The sequence below is a fragment of the Musa acuminata genome, chromosome BXJ2-4 (genome assembly GCF_036884655.1).
Source record: "Musa acuminata AAA Group cultivar baxijiao chromosome BXJ2-4, Cavendish_Baxijiao_AAA, whole genome shotgun sequence".
NCBI classification, from domain to species: domain Eukaryota; kingdom Viridiplantae; phylum Streptophyta; class Magnoliopsida; order Zingiberales; family Musaceae; genus Musa; species Musa acuminata.
In genome coordinates, this window is record NC_088341.1 from 40,965,965 (window position 1) to 40,981,114 (window position 15,150).

Below are 15,150 nucleotides of genomic sequence, written 5' to 3' on the forward strand. Positions count from 1 at the left end.
TTCTGCTACACCAAAGAATCTCTGATGAGATACAAATACTGAAAAGCTCTATGTTACTGATAAACCAATGGTATGGTGTGATGATCCTTTGAGATCTTTTGAAGTCCTAGTTATAGAATCAATGGTCAACCTTTTTAGTCTTGTATGTGTCCATATCAGATATTGAAGTCAATTATCTACTCAGATGGGGCACTGAAATACTTAAATAGGCTGTGATTAGACCCATTCTTTTCTCTAAATCTGTGTTTATCTATCATAGTATTTGGTTGAAGTGTACAGTTAGCAAAAATTGGACTCAGTCTACCTATCCATACATCTGAACTCTTCCTTCTATCATCTGTTCCTTTTATCCAAGCCATGAAAGGAACTGCCTTGTTCTCTAGCATCTTTTACAGCTGCTTGAGAACAATTCAAAGTTCCATTCATCAAGGATCTAAATTTCATCACTGCATAAAGTTAACCTATTGATCTTCCTTGCAGGCTTGCTTTGCTGAGTATCTGCACTGTTATTGGAGATTGATTTCTTAACATGAAGTCTGAGAGAAAATATTCTCTGGACATACTATTATTTCAGGTTTTATCCGATGGCTTGCAAAAGAGAAGCACTCCTTCAATGCAGATGCTTCCACTTCATGAACTCCTTCCATGGCTGCTTCATGGGCAGATTTATTGAGGTCAAGTGAACAAACTGAGGTGTTAGGAACACTTGGTGAAGGATTTATCCTTTTGTCCTTTTTTTCTCCATGATGTATGATAGAACAGCAAAATAACGTTCATATTTGCTCAAAATATGTCACCGAGAAGGAAACGAAATCATGTTTGGATAGAGGTTTGATTGGGCCAAAGAAGTCCTGATCCATGTAGTTGAGCAAACACGAGGACCGAGACAATCATTTGGTCGAACAGTTGACGGCCAACCAGGTTCGACCAAGCCATCCAATCCGATCCCCGAGAAAGATCAAGTTTCAGAGCACTGTATTCCTCCTCTTTGGTCTCTACCAGCTCACGAAACCTCACACCTCCCACAGCATGCAACAAAGCAAGTTACTCCCTGGAGATGCATGCGATGTCAGAGCGTGCGATGAAAAAGGAGGAGACAGAGTGAGCTTTTCCTGATCTGAGAGAGTGCTGAGAGAGATAGAAAGAGAGTCGCATGCAAACAGCGAGAGGAACAACAGACGATGGGCGTGATCTTTGACCCCTCTTTGACCGTGACTACGAACCAAGCGAATACTATCATGCTTGTACTCTCAAGTATTCCTACTCCTATTCTTATTGTTGTTGTTTTGTCTCTGTGAGCTTGAAAGCTAAAGAGGAACCGAGTCGACTCTGGTTTGGAACAACAGTATTCGAACTGAGTCACAGAGTTGAACCGGAACTGTTTGCCGAGCTCTCGAGGCAACGGTACCCAAACCAGTGAGTCGACTCGGCCACGTGACGTTTCATGCTCTTTTCGTTCTCCGCGGCGCCGATTCGCGCTGCTACGATGCCTTCGCGTATCAGCGCCGTCTGAGACGACTCCGACGGCCGGATGGAAATGGGGGGAGGGCTAGTCTGTTGTCGGAGAGGACGACGAGAACGAACCACATGAAGCAGGACACATCGCGTGGGGAGTCCGCATAGGGAAGGGGAGAGGAGGGAGGAGGCGAAGCCCGAGGGAGGTGGAGGTGCGGAGGGGTCAAACGGCGGCGGGAGGACGTTACCTGTCGGTTTGTCGGTTGGCCGTCCGTGACGGACGTTTCCCATTTTAAGGTCACGCTGTCCCCCTTCCGTTATTTCCCCGTACCACCTCTACCTTCCCTTTTATAGCGGTACTCTCTCTCTCTCTCTCTCTCTCTCTCTCTGAGAGAAGAGATGGAGGTCAGAGATTGCCGGGCAACAGGGGCCACCGTCGCCTGCAAAGGCTACCGAATCGTGTTGCTTTGACTCATCCTCCTCCCTCCCTTGTTTCTCTCTATATATATCGGTAACAGAACACCAGTCTTCTTCCAATCAAGCTTAAACAGAGCTCGATCTTTCTCTTCGACTCTCTGTCTCTGTCCTAGCGAGACAAGCTAAAGGAGAAGGTTCTGAAAGGATGAGGATGGTGGAGGGCGAGAAGGAAGAGGCGCCGGCGGCGGAAGCGGAGGGGAAGGTGATGAGGTGGAGCCCGTACGAGAGGGTGGCGAGGATGGCAAGCGGGAATGCGGTGGTGGTGTTCAGCGTCAGCGGCTGCTGCATGTGCCACGTGGTGAAGCGCCTGCTGCTGGGGCTCGGCGTCGGCCCCACCGTGTACGAGCTCGACCAGGAGAAGGGCGGCCGGGAGATGCAGGCCGTGCTCGCTCACCTCCTCTCCGGCTCCCCGTCGACGTCGGCATCGTCCGCCTCCGCCGCTCTCCCAGCCGTGTTCGTTGGCGGCAAGCTCCTCGGCGGGGTGGAGAAGGTGATGTCGTGCCACATCAACGGCTCTCTCGTCCCGCTCCTCAAACAAGCCGGTGCTCTCTGGCTCTGAGACTCCATCATCTTCTCTTCCTCTTCCTCTTCAACTCTCTCTCTCTCTCAACCACTGTGCATACGTTTGCGTTAGAACTCTTATCTTTCTTAGCAGCACGAACGACCATAGCCTTTGCACTTCACTAGGTCAATGCTATCAAACAAAATTGTGTACCGGTTTGAAATGATACTATCCATTGCATGGTAATGCAAAGTCAAAGCCTGGCTTTAGCACTGGTAATCCAATTCATTCATATTTACGAATTTTTCGGTATATATATTTACATGATAAAACTCTATATATGCCTATGTATACACACATAAATTACACTTCACGTTTTGCAATATTATATGCATATTGATACACCATAAAAAAAATAGAAAAAGGAATTAACATTTCTCCATATATTCACCCAAATATATATAGTTTTTAACTTTAACTTGTCTGCAATGACAGTATCAATATATTACATGCATAGACAGTATGGAAAAGATGTGTTGAGAGAATGGATGGAGAAGTGGGACATGACGACGATGGTGGTGGTAGTATGACAAGGATTCAACGAGGAGAATAATTACAGTCTCTCCCATGTGAAGAAGTACTAAGCGTTCGCTATACAGAGAGAGAGAGAGAGAGAGAGATGGACTGTACAAGAAAGATTAGGTTGACAAGCTGCATGTGAGGAAGAAGATGGTCTTCATGATGTCGTTCCCCTGCGGCGTTCTCCGCAGTGCACGCATGACGTTTCATTGCAACAAACAATTAGGCATCGCTGCAGTGAGTTCTGACCATACGACCGCCCATGACGACGACCATCTCCTCCCTTCTCCTCTCCTACCACAAGAGCAGAAGAATGCCCTAAACCACAGATTTCTTTCAGCAATTAAGTATGCACCAAAGTGTTAACTTACATCTAATATCAAACCATTTTTGGGTGCTGCATGCAGTATCGTCACCATCAACACCATCGCCTCTCACCTGCATGTGTTGGTGCAGCAGATGCATCCGTCTTCTGCACCTCGACAATCACAACCAATGCTATCTTTGCACCAAATGGCAAACTATTGCAATAATGAAAGTCACTGTTCAAAGGCAACAACTTCAAATGCAGGAGTCCTTCAATTTGGTGTATGTTACAGTTGCTTCCAGGGGAAAATTCTCGTGCTATACTCTTGCAAAAAGAATGAGAGATATTTGAAGATTTTAGATTTGAGGTTAGTAATCGAAAATGTTCTTCATCCATTAGTTGTGGAAGATAGGTTGTTCTCGTTCAACTAAACACTGGTTATATATAATAGGATTTATAATTGGATCAATCAAAAGATTGTTTGCTTTCAGTAATGGCTAAAGCAAGTTATCACACAATGTTGTAGGCATGACTAAATTGGTTGTGTCATTGAGATTGAGGACATGCCGTAAACAATGGGATATCTCTTGGACATTAGTTGAAGAGGATAAGATCTCATGTCGAGTTGCTCGTAGTCTTCCTCATAAAATAATTTAATGTAATTGTTTTGAGAAGGCTGACATCCAAATGTCACAAAAGTTTCAAGATTGAAGATGTTGCTTTCGTTATCCATACACATTTGATGCACATCTTCCAATCACAGACACTAAGGAGCATGTCCTTTATTACATCGTTTTCACATGACAACACAAATTTTTAGCGCCTAAACTTCTTGTAGAGCAAATAATCTTTGTTTATATTATCAGTATGTTAATGGCTGATCTTTATTCCAACAGATGTGTATATTTTTTAATAATTTTTTTTTTATCTTTATAAAATGTTTAATTATATTATTTTATCAATCCTTTTTCAAATAGATAATAATATACTATTAATCTCATATCAAAAAAAGAAATAAAAAAATTGTATTAATTTTTTTATTTAAAAAACCATTTATAGGATCTTGAACTAGTCTTCGACCTAAGACCTGTAAGCCTAAGCACCTAGGCTTAGATGAATTTATACATGTAGATGTCATCTATTTATAGGTGTAGAATAACAATTTGAATCAAGAGACCTTTTATCTCTAAAACTTTCTCTAATCAACTTATTTAAAAGATAATAATCTAAGATCTTCCAAAAGATATATTTTAAATTTTAACACTCCCCCTTATAAAGTATATTTTTGGAGATATGTCTCATCTTGCTTTGAAGAACTTCACACCATCCTTTGGAAAGAGATTTGGTAAAGATATACACTATTTACTCTTGATCTCCATAACCTCAATTACTTCTTTAAGCATCTTTTTTGAATGAAATGATATTTAATTTCAATATGCTTAGATCTTGCATGACAAATTAGATTTATAGTTAATTTTAAGGTAACTTGATTATCACAATGCGAAATAGTCGATTTGTTAATTTAATAGCAAACATGCTCGGTTAAATGTCTTAACCATTTACATTCTTAGCCGTAAGTGATGAAGCCTTATATTCTGTTTTGATTGTAAAAAAAAAAGATAAATTATTATTTCGTACTACACCATGAGATACAAGCATAATCATATAAAAAAACATAACTAGAAGTGAATATGTAATTATCCAAATCACCTTCTAGATTAGTACTTGCATAACCATACAATATAATATCTATGTCCTTCTTATAAAATAATCTCAAATTAAGGATAGAATTCATATATTTTAAAATTATTTTTGCTATATTAAGATATGGTTTCCTTGGAGATTGCTTAAAATAACTTACAAGACTAATGCAATATCTAGTTTTATAATTGTTAAGTATATGAGACTATCAATAAGATCATAAAAATATCTAGCGTAAAAAAAAACCTTGATAATTATAGCTTAGCTTTATATTTGCATCAAATTGGAGTAGAAATCCTCTTACTTTTTGTTAATTCCAAACCTTTCAATAACTTTCTTTACATAGCTTGTTTAAAAGATAAATACATATACTTTTATATTTATCATCTTCAAATTAAGAAAAATATTAAGCTCTCAATTCAAACCAAAGAGAAAGATTATCATGAAGCTTTGATATCTTTATTTCGTCATTACTAATGATGATTATATCATGCACATGTAGAAGAACAACAATATAGACTTTCTTGCTTTTTAATAAATAAACTAAGATCTAAATAAGAAGAAAAATAATCGTGAAAATATAAGTATTGAGTAATTTTGTCATACTTTACTCTAGGAGCTTGCTTTAACCCATAATGGGACTTCTTGAGTTTGTAAACATAATTTAGTTTGAAAATTAAAATATACCCTAGTAGTTGTTAATATAAATATCCTTGTCAATTTCACCATAGAACGGCATTCTTCGTATCAAGTTGTTAAGGCTTTCATTTAAGATTAACTACTAAAGCAATTGTTATTTTAATAGATGTCATCTTAGCCGGACTAAAGATTTTCTCGTAATCTTCTTTAAATTTTTTAAAAAACTCTCTTACAATAACTCTTGTCTTATAGCGATTTATACCTTTGTCTAACTTACGTTTCACCTTATAAACTCATTTGCAAATATTTAGATCCACATTTATAAGTCTTGGCATAAGATCCCAAGTTTCATTTTTATAAAGAGCCTTCATTTCTTTAACTATAGCAATATCCCACTCCTTAGCACATTTGAATTCATCAAAATAAATAATCTCAAGATCATCAGTTGATTCAAAAAAAAAATTAATGACATATATTATTACTATCTTTCTCACATACTGATTTGATAATTATTCTTTTTTATTTTTTAATATTAAATTTTTTTCTTTGTAAACATCATTATTTCTCTTATTACTTTGCTCGACCATTGATGATAAAAAAAAATAGATATAGACGAGGAAGAAGATAAGTTAAAATTCATTGAAGAACTGGATGACAAAAGAAATCAATCCACACATTTTGAATATATATCACTTTCATTTTTATGATTGATATTTATAGAAAAATTATTTATGAAGGATAATAAGAAGAAACTTCATCAAGCATAATATCTCGAAATACCTCGTAAGTTTGTGTTGATGGATCCGTACATTTTTAACCTTTTTTCTTTTCATCATAATAAAAATGTATTTATTGAACTACTTTTGACTTCATTCTTATATGCCAAAATACTTAAACTTTGATGGATCTAAGACTCTATCTAATTAACTTACTTAAAAGATAATAATCTAAAATCTTTCTAAAGATATTCTTTTAAATCTTGACAATGTCAATCGCTCTCATTTGAATGAAAGATAAGCATCTAAATATCTTAACCTTTTGGTTCTTTGCAGCCAATAATATCCATGCTCGAGATATCTTATTCCTTTTGGTGCTTTCAATGGAGATCTAAAAAGTGGGGGATGACTTGAGTTTGATGTGTTTGAGAGGACATAAAAAAGATTTCTCAACTCAATGCTAAAGATATATCTTTCAAAGGAGGACACATCACCTTGACCTTGGAAGCACGACACTGCAATAGTACTACCACCTGAAACCACAAGTTCTCCTCCATGGGAAGCACTTGAAAGCATGAAAGCAACACTCATTTCTGTGACATGCATGCTCTTGTGTGACAGTTGATCTGATCACATCTGCACACAATCCATATGAACGACAAGTTAAACATTGTGATCTGATCCAATCACTGGAAGATAAGCTGCCCATCTTCTTGTGGCACACGTCAATCCACACAATTACTGCAAAAGGTTGGCGGTGGCGGCTGCAATGAAGATGACAGCATGAGAAGAATTGTCAGCGATACTATATCTGCCTTCCTAATCATGGTCTATATATTGGTGATATCTTCATCTGTTTCCAATTCACAGTACTTCTACCTCTTCAACTGCGAGACCGATGGCCAAAGCCCAGCCTTCTCGGTATGCGACGGTGGCGCCACCGCTGTTTGTGTCGGTGGCGCGGCAGAAGGTAGCAAGAATTCTGGACACGATAATGGAGGAGGACAAGGAGGTTGCTGATGGTCTCTCGACCGCGCTCGATCGCGGACCTTCGATACGTATGCATGGGGAGAAGTCATTCTTGATCCGACACCATCATTTCCTCATGAACTGATGAGTCCAGTAACAGCGGGATTTTGGAGAATATGTGATGTCCTTTTGTGTTCTGTTCGTTAGTATGTTATAAAAGCTTCTTCTTATTGCTCATCTTTTGGCTCATCACTTGCATTTCTTGTGGCTTCTTTCTTCACGGCAGAGAGAGCATACCATCGAATCAGAAAGTAAGCGATTTGATAGAATTAGGTGACAAATGATCTAATCAAAACTCAAAAACACACAATTTGGTGCTGGTCAAACTAGCAATCCTGTTGTTGGATTGGATAGAAGTACAATGTTGAATTTTCGGAGAAAAACCACAGCTTGAACGTGATAAGATCCTCTGTTTGAACAGGTTTTAGATCGAGAAGTTCGATCCAATTTTCTGAAGAAAAGTCTCTCTCAGAATCTTAGGCAATGCCAAAATTGTACATAATAATCATCTTCTGTCTCTATCCCCAACATTATTTTGATATAGCTTGACAACAAGGCACATCCAAACTACGATCAATAATGCCAGAGTTGGATTTTTTGGCTTCCATGTAACCTTTTGAGCATGCGATTTGGTTTCGGTACTGATTTCTTCCCCGGTGAAAATTGGCTACAACAGAAAGATGACTAGCGCTGTGACTTATTACAGGACAGAGCAACAAAACTGTGTCGTCCACAACTCACAACAACAGACCGATCGATCATTCGATGTCGGTAATAGCAAGTGTGTCTTCAGCTGCGGTGTGCTTCAAGCGTTCGATCGCTTTATCGACCTGCGAAGAACCACCATGAAGGAATCCTTCTTGTACCAGTTGATGCTGAGGCCTCAACTTAAAGAAGAAGATGATGAGGAGGAGGAGGAGGAGGAGGAGGAGCAGAGTCTTCTTACCTCATCGTTCCAGTTTGTCCTGGCAGTGATGACAATGAGAGTCACTGTCTGAACAAAGACTCCGATGATCAAACCCCACCATATTCCCTGAGAAAAAGAACGAACAAAGATTGACATTAACAAGCATGTGCCTCGAGAAATGATATCACGGTATGCGGAGACGGCGCTTACAGCAGCTCCTAGATTAGTCTTGAATCCAAGAACACATCCAATGGGAAGTCCCACGAGATAATAAGCCCCCACATTCACATAGGCAACTATGGCTTGCCATCCGCTCCCAATAGCAACTCCTGAAAAGATCATATACGTGCCATGTTCTTGGTGTTGGTTGGAGTCAAAGGTGTTTGCCATGAGCGAGAATACGTACCTGAGAGGATGGGTTGAACTCCATTCAAGAAGATCGAGATTGCAAGCAGGGGTGTTAGGTTGATGACTGCCTTTATGACATCAGTGCTGTTGGTGTAGAGCTTGCTCAAGGGAGTGCGGAGTAACATGACCAGAACGCTGACGAACAAGCTGATGATGAGGCTGGTGGTGACGACGACGATGACGGCGAACTTGGCGACTCTCGGATGAGCAGCACCGAGCTCGTTGCCGATCCGAACGCTGCAAGATGCGATGGATTGGAACTTTCGATTCAAGGGCGCATGTGTTCGACTAGTGTTTGCTTTTGGATCACTAACCTGGCTGCATTGCTTAACCCCAGCATGATCATGAAGTCCCAGTTCCAGTAATTGACACTGAAGTAGCACCACATAAACAGGTTAAGATGAGGTTTGATTGATTTCACGGCTGTGAAAGAAGAAGTGGCTTGTGATCGTTACCATATGGAAATGGCATCGAGTGAAATCTCTGGACTTGGCAGGTAGCCTGTGATGAGCACAAGCCCTTGGATGTACCAAACCTCCAAGCTGCATGCAGTCAGTAACTGTCCCACTATTAGAAGCTTCATCATGACGCAGAGAGAAAGGGAGGAAGGAGAAAGCTTACACCAGCATGATGGCTGATGAAATAGTAAGCTTGAGGTAGGGCCAAAGTCCTCGGAAGGCCTTCATGGAGAGCCCAGTCCATGTCTCCTTGCAAGAAGGGCTGAAGAGTATGTAGCTCCATGTGACCAACACGAGCACCCACCAGGAGAAGGAGAGGGTGAGGGAAGCACCGAGGAGGCCGAAGTCGAGCACGAAGACGGCCAGCCAAGAGATGAGGATATGGAAGAGGAGGACGCCCACGGCGATGTAGGCCATGGGGTTGACGATGTTCTGAGCCTGGAGGAAACGCTGCATGGGGCAGTACAGGGCGAAGGCGATGAGCTGCGGGAGCAGGCCGCGGGCGTAGAGCTGCCCCACCTTGGCTATCGAGTCCGACTGGCCGATGGCGCGTAGAAGCGGGCCGGAGAACCAGTAGATGAAGCTGAGGAGGATGGCGGCGACGAGGTGGAGCACCAGGGCTCGCTGGCAGATGACGCCCATGGCTCGGTACTTCTTGGCGCCGAATGCTTGACCGCAGACTGTTTGCACCGCGCTCGCCATCCCGAGCTAAACAGCAGATTGAGCCGGTGAATCGTGGTGGTGTGAGGTGGGTCGAGAGGTTGAGAGGGAAAGGGCTTACCATGATCCCGAAGGCGAGTCCTTGGACGCCGACGTTGATGATGGAGGCGCCAGCGAGGTCGAGGGACCCGAGGTGGCCGACGAACATCTGGGTGACGAGGCTGAGCATGAAGTTGAAGAGCTGGATGACGATGGAGGCCCAGGAGAGACGCCACAGGTTCTTGGACTCCCACACCGCCAGCCGCCACCGGGCGTTGCACGGCACCGGCTCCCACTCCAGCAGCTCCTCCGACACCCGCGACGACTCGTCGATGTCGAGCAGCGGCGCGAGGCTTCCTCTTTCTCCGTATACCCCGTTCTCCGCCATCTCCGTCCTCCCTCACACCTCTCACCTCTCACCGCCACCTCAAGGCTTTAAAGAGGCATCACTGCGTGCCATGAAGCCATGAACTCACTAGTGAGTCACAGCAGCTGAAGCGCTCACTGCCTTTTCTGGAGCTAACATTCTTGATCTGTTCGTTGGCATCTGCAACGACACACTTGGATTCTCCGGTAAGGGAAGGTTAGATGAAGGGCATGGTTCCCCCAGCTACCAGCATTGTTCTCGGGAGGATCTATTCACTGAGTGAAGCGGAGAACAAAATCTAGGTCCAGATCTTGTTGGACTGGACCCAAATGGGATCTTTGTGCTGTGTTTCTACTAGACATTGGTGGACCTGAGATCAATGGACCAAGTTTGACTAGACAATCTGAGTCAAAATCGAGCAAGACTTGAGTGGGTTTAGTCAATTCCGTTTCCTGTTTGACTCGAGCCGGATCGACATGTATTTCTGATATTGCAGGAGAAATCCAGGGGATTTATTTGGAACATCCGTTTATATTTGGCAATATGTATGTATTTATATACCTCGTTACTTGCAGATGTTTGTATCATTCCTCTCTATCTGATGTATTAAAATTTCAAGAGAAAATATGTTATTTCCTAATTTTGCAAGGATAAATAAATATCTAAAGTCCCCTTTATATTGTTTATGTTTTCCTAATATTTGTAATATATAATGGAGGGTTCAATTCAGAGATTAGTTCCACTAAACATGATTTTTATTATCTAAAGAAAACTTACAATAAAAGCTAATATATTTAAATATGCTGACATAAGGAGCAAGTTGATGTCCAAACAAGTAGTTTGAATGATGCAAAATATGTTTTGATTGATCGATAACACAGAATTAATTATAAGTTTTTTTATGCATTCTTTTGTGACATTTTAAATTAGGCTCAATTGCTTGGCTTATTGGTTTAAGGATAAATCATATATCATGCGTTATTGCTTTTACACTTTTTTTTTTACGAACAATAATAGTTGTTTGTTAATGTTCTAAACTTTATAGATTATGTTTGAGATATATGACTTAAACAGCATCGATTATTGATCTTGAGATTCTAGGATCGATGTAAATTCTTCTTATATGATACTAAAGTTATGTTTGAGAATATATTTACGTTCCGAATATGCTTGATAAATAAGAGAAAAAATATATTTTAAATATGCATTAATGTAAGTTTTATTTCATAATATTTATATTTCAAAAGTTTATTGAATGCTTTTAACAAATTTACCCTTTTAATATTCTTAATATTTATTCAAAGTGAATATGTATTGTTTATTCAAATTAATAATAAATAAATAAAATAAATGAATGTATGTATGTAATCTTATAAAAAAATGTATATGGCCCGAATATATAATAAATAAATATAAAAATAATCTTTTAAGATAAATAAAAAAATTTACATTATAAAAAATATAAATCATATTATTTTCTCGCTATTTTTTTCATAATCTTATAATTTTAGATAAAATTACATGATACTTTTAGAATTTAAATATTGTTGAATCTCGAATTTTGATGATGAAACCAATTGATGAGTGTTTATGATTTAATCTGCATTTTAAGTAACACATGATGCTTCGATCAGGATGAGACAATTAAAATAGGAAGAATCATGTTGGGCCGAAGGAAAACATGTCAGAAGATTGGACGTTAGGCCGGAGGATCGGTCGACGTATCGATAGAAGGCTTCGGGCCATGAATTCGGGCATCGGGCCAAGAAAAGCATATATTGCGCCAAGGATATCGGAGTTGTGAACTCAACTAACCGATTAAGCAATAGGCTACAAGAGATGACGATGCACCGAAGAATCGGACGAAGCGTCGATGGACCAACGACATGCCGGACAACATGATTCAAGCTTAGTAATAATTGTCTAGATCGAAGTGTATTTTACATGTGCATGATTAACTACGATAGCAAGGCATAAAACAAAATAAAGTCCCGGAGTTAAGGATGCGATTTCGTTGGGAGTTCGAGCGTTCGTCGAAAGTCCGGGCGTTCGTTAGAAGTTCTGTCGGAACCAACTGAGAAGTCTCAGAGCTTGCCAGAGAAGCTTGTCGGAATTCGCCAAGAAGATCGTCGTAAAGTCTAGGAGCTTACCGGGAGTCTACCGGAATATTATCGAGAGATCGTCGGAAGTTCACCGAAAGAACACCGAAAGCTCGCTAGAAAAAACCAAGACTTACAGACTTATTTAGCTTAAGTATATCTTAGATTTCCTAGTTAGCACATAATTAGGTTTGGAATTGGACCAACCAAATTATGGGCCAATTGGGCCCATGTAAGGATTATGTTGGGCCCAATGAGAGGTCCAAACAATGACCAAGAGGTGGAATCATCGTGGCACAGTCTCCGAGACTATGTCAAGCGATGTTACCGCCAGTCTGAGTCTGAGTGGTGGTACCGCCCAACACAGCCTCCCAGGTGGTACCACCAGACTAGGTGGTGGTACCACCCAGTGCAGTGTCAGTGTCAGAATGACATTGACAGTGGTACCGCCCAGCACAAGTGGTGGTACCGCCCGGACCTAGGAAGCCTAGGATGAGATATTTTTAGTCTCCAAGTTTGAATCAACTTGAAGCATATAAATACCCCTCTTATCCTTAGTTAATACACATAAGCATAGAGTATTTAAAAGTGAGAAAATGCTGTTGCAATCACTAGAAAAATCCCCTCCTATGGTCTAAGTTTAGAATTCTGTTTAAAAGGAGTGTGTGCTTGTAAGGGTTGTCTCCTAAACCCGGTAAAAGGAGAAGAGGGGTGTAAGAAGGAGGTTGATTTTTGCCTATTAAAAGAAGATCGATAATGGATGTCGGTGGCCTCGACGGAAGAGGAATCGACGAAGTGGATGTAGGTCACAACGATCGAACCACTCTAAAATCTGGTTTGTATTTCTTTAAGCAATTTACTTTTAACTGTACTTACTCTTTATATCCACTATTCTTTTACGAAACGATTTTTCGTCTGAAACAGATTTAATCGAAATGAAGTTTTAAACCGACGTTATTTTACCGCTGTACTAATTCACCCCGCCCTCTTAATGCCGACCCCTGTTTCTAATAAATATTACATTAACATCCTATAAATGTTGAATTGCTAATTGATCATTTTCAATACAACATCTCAGCTAGATGTGATTTGAACCTTTCACATATATAAAAAAAAAATTATGGATTATTATGATAATTACTAACTTCCGGTGGTAATAGAAATGTTAATATTAGCTAGAATTTTAATGTTGTTATGCTAATGGTCGAAAACAAATTGTGATATCTACGATATTTTGAGTTTCACAAGAATAATATATACATACAATCAACTCAACTGAGATCAAATATGGGGGTAGTAAGTATTAACAAAATGATTGATGTATAGGCCATGACTCTTGATAGAAAGAACACCAAGCCACTATGTTCAGTAGACTACATTAAGTTTTTTTTTTTTTTTGAAATCAAAACTATCAACATAATTGATGAATTGTTGTTTATCAAACTTGTATTAATATATTATAATTAGCATAAGTTTGGCATTACCACAATATAGGTTGTGCTGGTCCTTCATAAATTATTGATTGGAATACTATGATTCTATTCACAGGTCCCATCTGTCTTCTTCAACTGTATTATATTAAGGTGATATAATCAATGTTTGTTCATCTTGCTAAAATTCCCTTCCTCACCTTTGAAACCCCTTGCAACTTTGTTTCTCTTGAGCCACAAGCTATGGGTTGCTATAAAGATTTCCTTTTAAAATCAATCATTACTAAGATAATTTAGGGATTGATATTTATATAACTTGTCATGGGTAGCACATTTTTGGTGCTACCATCTAACTGCTATACTGAAAGCTCAGAGTTCATAACTAGTGGTGTCTTTCTTGCATTTATGTATCATCAACATAGTTAACCCACATGGGCTGTATTGGTTGGTGTACAATCACTCTTTTCACAGGTCCTCCTCATGTCGGGAAGGTGTTTTCTAATAATGCAATAAAAAATTGATACATCATTTCAATAATTGAACGAGTAACATATAAGATAATATTATAAAATTAAATCGTTAGATTGATAATATTATCCTCTTATCTAATTCGATAAAATATATTATGATTGAATTCTAGTTACCATTATTGATAATAAATAGATAGAACCTTATATCAATAAGATTTTATATATCTTATCTTTTTTTTTCTTAAATCCATCGATCACAGTGATATGTGAAAAATAGGAAAAGAGGAAAATGCAAGTTTAGTTCTAATTGTAGATCGACGTCATTAAAGAACTTGGATCTGACGATGATATGCTCGTAGATCAAAAAAAATATTTAAGTTTTCTAAATAGCATTAATATCATAAATTAAATCTATTTATTATTTAATTTTTATATTTTTAGTATAATTTTTTTTTTGCTTAATAATAACATATTATGATTTTTATATTATCATATAATAAATGTGTTATAGAATATCCTTGATGTGGATAGCCATGATCTGTTCAAGCTATTCAACTATCAATTTGGAGACCGAGCACAGGATGTGGATAGCCATGATCTATTGGAGGGATATGCTAATTGTTAGCCTTCACCAAAACTTAACCTTGTGACTAATTTATTAGCTTACATCCAATGCCTCTTAGGATTCTTTACATGAGAAAATGAAATTATGCATTTAATTCTCCTTAAATCCCATGCGTAAACATCTCTAGTCTCGACTAAAAAGATAAACTTGTTGCAAGTTTATCAGCTTCCATCTAATAATTTATCACAATTTAATCTTGTAAAGGTGATGGCAAGTCACATCTTAAATCATTGAGTATTAACTATTGTTATTCAACCCAAAGGTGGTTGCCCACTCTGTGCA

The 15,150-nt window shown here is 39.2% G+C and overlaps 2 protein-coding genes across 3 annotated transcripts; one reads left to right on the forward strand and one right to left on the reverse strand.

The window, feature by feature from the left end:
• The first annotated feature begins 1,952 nt into the window (after positions 1-1,952).
• LOC103983477 (glutaredoxin-C9-like) lies at positions 1,953-2,688 on the forward strand. The gene has a single exon (XM_009400691.3). It carries the CDS (start codon positions 2,078-2,080, stop codon positions 2,489-2,491), a length of 414 nt encoding a protein of 137 aa, XP_009398966.1. The 5' UTR covers positions 1,953-2,077; the 3' UTR covers positions 2,492-2,688.
• A 5,193-nt stretch (positions 2,689-7,881) lies between these two features.
• On the reverse strand, positions 7,882-10,311 carry LOC135610901 (protein DETOXIFICATION 41-like). Of its 2 annotated transcripts, XM_065105926.1 has the most exons (8): positions 9,960-10,310; positions 9,342-9,886; positions 9,176-9,262; positions 9,035-9,091; positions 8,719-8,957; positions 8,523-8,641; positions 8,352-8,438; positions 7,882-8,235 (listed from the first exon to the last, which is right to left on the reverse strand). In XM_065105926.1, exons 1-8 carry the CDS (start codon positions 10,263-10,265, stop codon positions 8,164-8,166), a joined length of 1,512 nt encoding a protein of 503 aa, XP_064961998.1. In that variant the 5' UTR covers positions 10,266-10,310; the 3' UTR covers positions 7,882-8,163. The 2 variants fall into 2 exon arrangements, with proteins under 2 accessions (XP_064961998.1, XP_064961997.1); XM_065105925.1 differs by having other exon boundaries at positions 8,352-8,641; positions 9,960-10,311.
• Positions 10,312-15,150: the final 4,839 nt, after the last annotated feature.

Excerpts from the sequence above, each read along its gene's own strand:
- LOC103983477 (XM_009400691.3), top strand. The coding sequence starts at position 2,078 with ATGAGGATGGTGGAGGGCGAGAAGGAAGAGGCGCCGGCGGCGGAAGCG.
- LOC135610901 (XM_065105925.1), bottom strand. The coding sequence starts at position 10,265 with ATGGCGGAGAACGGGGTATACGGAGAAAGAGGAAGCCTCGCGCCGCTG. Across the intron at positions 9,887-9,959 it reads GACTCGCCTTCGGGATCATG|CTCGGGATGGCGAGCGCGGT; the intron begins GTAAGCCCTTTC and ends TCTGCTGTTTAG. Across the intron at positions 8,642-8,718 it reads AGTTCAACCCATCCTCTCAG|GAGTTGCTATTGGGAGCGGA; the intron begins GTACGTATTCTC and ends TGATCTTTTCAG.